Here is a 3,555-nt window from a genome sequence, read left to right as displayed (position 1 = left end):
TCCCTACACCGTGTCTGGGGATGCAGAAGAGCATAGGAACAACTTAAGAGGACAGACCGGCATTCTCCTGCCTGAAACAAGGAAGTAAAGATTTTAGTGACTCAGAGCACCGGGGCTGCTTTGCTGTTTTTTGTCCATGACTTGCCATCCTTTGTGAAGGTTGGGATGGATGACGATGTCGAAGGTGCTGAGTTTCATGCGCCTGCCACCTGCAGTCATGTCTCCACTTATTCACCAAGAGGATCTCACAGCTGAGACACTGCAGTTACACAGGTCTTCACTCCTGGTCACACAGCGTGGCATCAACATTTTGAGGATGCAACTCATGCCCCTTCCATCTGACACAGAAAAGTCAGACTGGAGCTCTGGTATCACAAGTCACCAGCTGCTGACTCGCCCAAGTACAGCCTGCAGAAGATACCCTCCTGGCATTTGAACTCCACATACTTGTTTGCGAAATAAGCATCCCAGAAATGCCGAGTTTGACCTTTCATTTCTTCAGTGGATGAAAATTACATTCATGAAGGTCAATGAACTCTCATTGATGTTGCAGGGCCAGGCCTTAATGTTAGCCTCAAGTGATAGGACAGTGTCTATCACAGCACACAGCACTGCAAATCTAACTGTCCTCTTGTCAGAACTGTTTGACGATGTTCTTCAGGGCTCTGTAATGGCAGGTACGTGTCCCTCTGTAGTGTTCTGCAGAGCCTGACCAGCCCTACTCCTGCTCAACTCGTGCTCCCCATCCCCTCGGGACTACAGCACCCAACATCTTCTGAGCTTAGCCAGGATGACCCGAGACTCCTGAAATCCCCCTGCCCCCTTCCACAGTGATTTAACAGTACCGTTACAGGATACATTACACTGCAGAAAAGACAATACTTTTCTTCGGTACAAGCAGTGCACAATTCAAACAATAATGCTATTTCTTTGCTGCACTATCGAAGAATGTCTCCAAGAAGGAAGAAAAAAGCTCAAAGCCCCCAGTGAGGTCCCCTGGACTGCCAACATACCACATCATCAATACCTCAGAGGCTACAGGCTAACAGGGCTGCCCTGCGGTTCCCTGTCTAACTAGTTGCTTTCAGACCTACCTGGAATCCTCACCCGTGACATCTTTGCAGCAAGATTGTAGACCCTCAGATAACGCCCTACAGTAACAGAGCACAAGTAGCTGACTGACCGCACAACAGCCTAACACTAACTTGACTGCTTTCCCCTCCCTGTAATTAGACTCTCCCCCTCTAAAAGGAGAACGGAGATCAACTAGAAGACTATTTAAAGTGCAATCACAAGGACTTGCACTGAAACAGGTGAAACCAGGGCTCAGATTTAACTTTTATTTTTTTAGTTAGGCTTTCGTTTTACATGGAGTATAGTTTCACTTCAGACTGCTGCTTCCTGGGACAGTTGCACCTTTCTGAAGTGGACTGCAGAAGTCAGTCTTGTAAGAGAGACTAAAATGGATGTGTTCTGTGCTGAACCAACAGTTTAAAGGCCCTAAGGCACAGGGCTGATGTTTTCTTCAGAACAGGAGCTGTTAATAGGCACAAGTGCTGTGCTGTCACCAAGCGGGGTGCTATTCAGAGAGGGGTCTGCTAGAAAGACTGGACTTCAGCAACAGGAGCTGCACAGATGTCCTCGCATCTTCCCAGCTCAATCAAACAAAAGCAAAATGCAAGGAGCTATGTTTTATTCCTCAGCTTTTCAGGAACTGCCTTTTTAAAGCTTTGTATCATAGTAGTAAGGTGATAGTTCTGTGTGAGGTGAGACATAATCAAAGCACATCTTCTGGAGACCAGCACTTAGTACAATCCAAGGTGTGGCAAGAAGCGCCTCCCTTAAGCTACATGCGGTGGCTTGGATCTGGCAGAGCAGGGTATCACTTTGGGAAGTACCTCTCAGCTTGTTTCAAGTAGGTATTTTTCTAGCATACACGCAATGTATCCCATCCCTTAGCATCTCCTCAAACCTACTTCACATCTCTCACGTGAAGCTGGAAAAGAGCCACAATTTGTAGTGCCCTGCATGTTGCCAGGGTAACTCTGTGCCTCTGACTCAGCTTCCTGGTGGGAAGCGTAAGCCTGAACGGGTCAGAAGGGTACAATGGTTTCGATTTGAAACAATCTTTTCCAGTTTGTTTGTACTTCACTTCTTGGTGGAACTGAAAAACTGCACTGAAACCAGGACAAGTCAAGCAAAGTATCCAGGCTATAGTCAGCACAGCATTGCCACTGATTTGAAGGATGACTTCGGTCATAACATCGAAGGGCATGGAAAAACTAGCACACCAGGAAGAGACAATAGTGTTTGGGATGATACGGCAGTCAGGGGCTTCCTGTGCTGTACTTTGTAGGAACAGCTATGAAAAGGCCTTGTCTAAGAAAGAGGCTGGAATAATGAGAGTTACTTGCAGGAGATACAGAGCTAGAAGTGCCAAGTCACAGATTTTGTCCATAGATGCACGGAAATCTTGTGGTACAACTTGATCTGAGACACGAGCTGAGACCTGGCACAACACCTCCAGCTGAGATAACTTCTAGAGCATCCAGCATCTCTTTCTGAAAGATCATTATTTGATGTGCAACTTCAAAATATGCTGGGTTACAGTTGAGAAATTCTCCAGAATTCAGGAGTTTTAGCCCCACTTCCCAGACATTCCCCAAAAATTTCAGTTGATTTCCCCTCACGACACGCAGAGGTGCAGCCAATAGGACAAAGCTGGGATGCTGTTGCAGCCTTGCTCTCCAGCACCTGGTCTCCTCTCTCATGCTGACAGCAGTCTTCGGTTTCTGAATTATTCTTATTCTTACTCATTCCCCAGTTTGCGAGTCCCTGCACCACGTTACTGTTTAACTGTTTCATTTAAGGTCAATACAAACCAGCTCCTGCTTGTTAGATACAGGGACTGTATCCGCCCACAACCTTTCTGGATATATCGAGATCTTGGGCTTCACATCTGAAACCAAAGATAACCTTTAGAGTGCAGAGGTCATCTTCCTCAGGAGCTCTGTCTCCTGATCCTCTAGCTTTTTAAATCACAGGGTCAATTCAGTTGGGTTCATGGTAGAAATACGAGTAAAGCTTGGGTATGCTGTGCTAAAGTTAGACCTACAGCCTCTTTAATCCGAAGTCCTGAATAGACAGCCGTCTTCCCACCCTCTTTCAGATGGAAAGTGAGTGATTCACACCCAGAGGCTTCAGAGTGGCTTTAAAACCCCACACTTAGTCTGAGCTGCCTTCACTCCACCTAGGTCTAGTCAAAGGAAAATGAGAAATTTGGCAGCTTAGGGCATTTAGGAGGATCTTCCTCTAGCTCACCTAAGCAGAGGAGCCACATCACAGGGGTAGCTGCCCAAATAGAAGCCTGGGGTAAGTTTTGCTGGCAAACGGTTTCAGTTCCTGAAGAAGAAAAATATGGACAGAGAGGGGGTCATGTGGAAACTCACAGGGGCACTCCTTGATCTGCCATGCCTTTGACCACCAGCACCTTGCACTAAGAGGAGCCTTAAAAAGTTCTTCCCTCCCCACATTGCATGGTCATTCTTCCCTACA

At 46.7% G+C, this 3,555-nt stretch overlaps 1 protein-coding gene across 1 annotated transcript in view; it reads right to left on the bottom strand.

Moving 5' to 3' along the window:
• The window catches only part of AMPD1 (adenosine monophosphate deaminase 1), a gene marked incomplete at its 3' end in the record, with an annotated part of 10,086 nt that extends 8,904 nt beyond the window's left edge, over positions 1 to 1,182 (bottom strand). Inside the window, exon 1 of the mRNA XM_010142472.1 lies at positions 1,095 to 1,182. Coding sequence (XP_010140774.1) covers positions 1,095 to 1,116 — 22 coding nt within the window. The remainder of the gene's footprint in view (positions 1 to 1,094) is intronic.
• Between the last annotated feature and the right edge of the window lie 2,373 nt (positions 1,183 to 3,555).

Source organism: Buceros rhinoceros, unplaced genomic scaffold (assembly GCF_000710305.1).
Source record: "Buceros rhinoceros silvestris isolate BGI_N320 unplaced genomic scaffold, ASM71030v1 scaffold23798, whole genome shotgun sequence".
NCBI lineage: Eukaryota > Metazoa > Chordata > Aves > Bucerotiformes > Bucerotidae > Buceros > Buceros rhinoceros.
The sequence above is the reverse complement of the archived record's forward strand: the minus strand, read 5'-3'. Positions and strand labels throughout refer to the sequence as shown.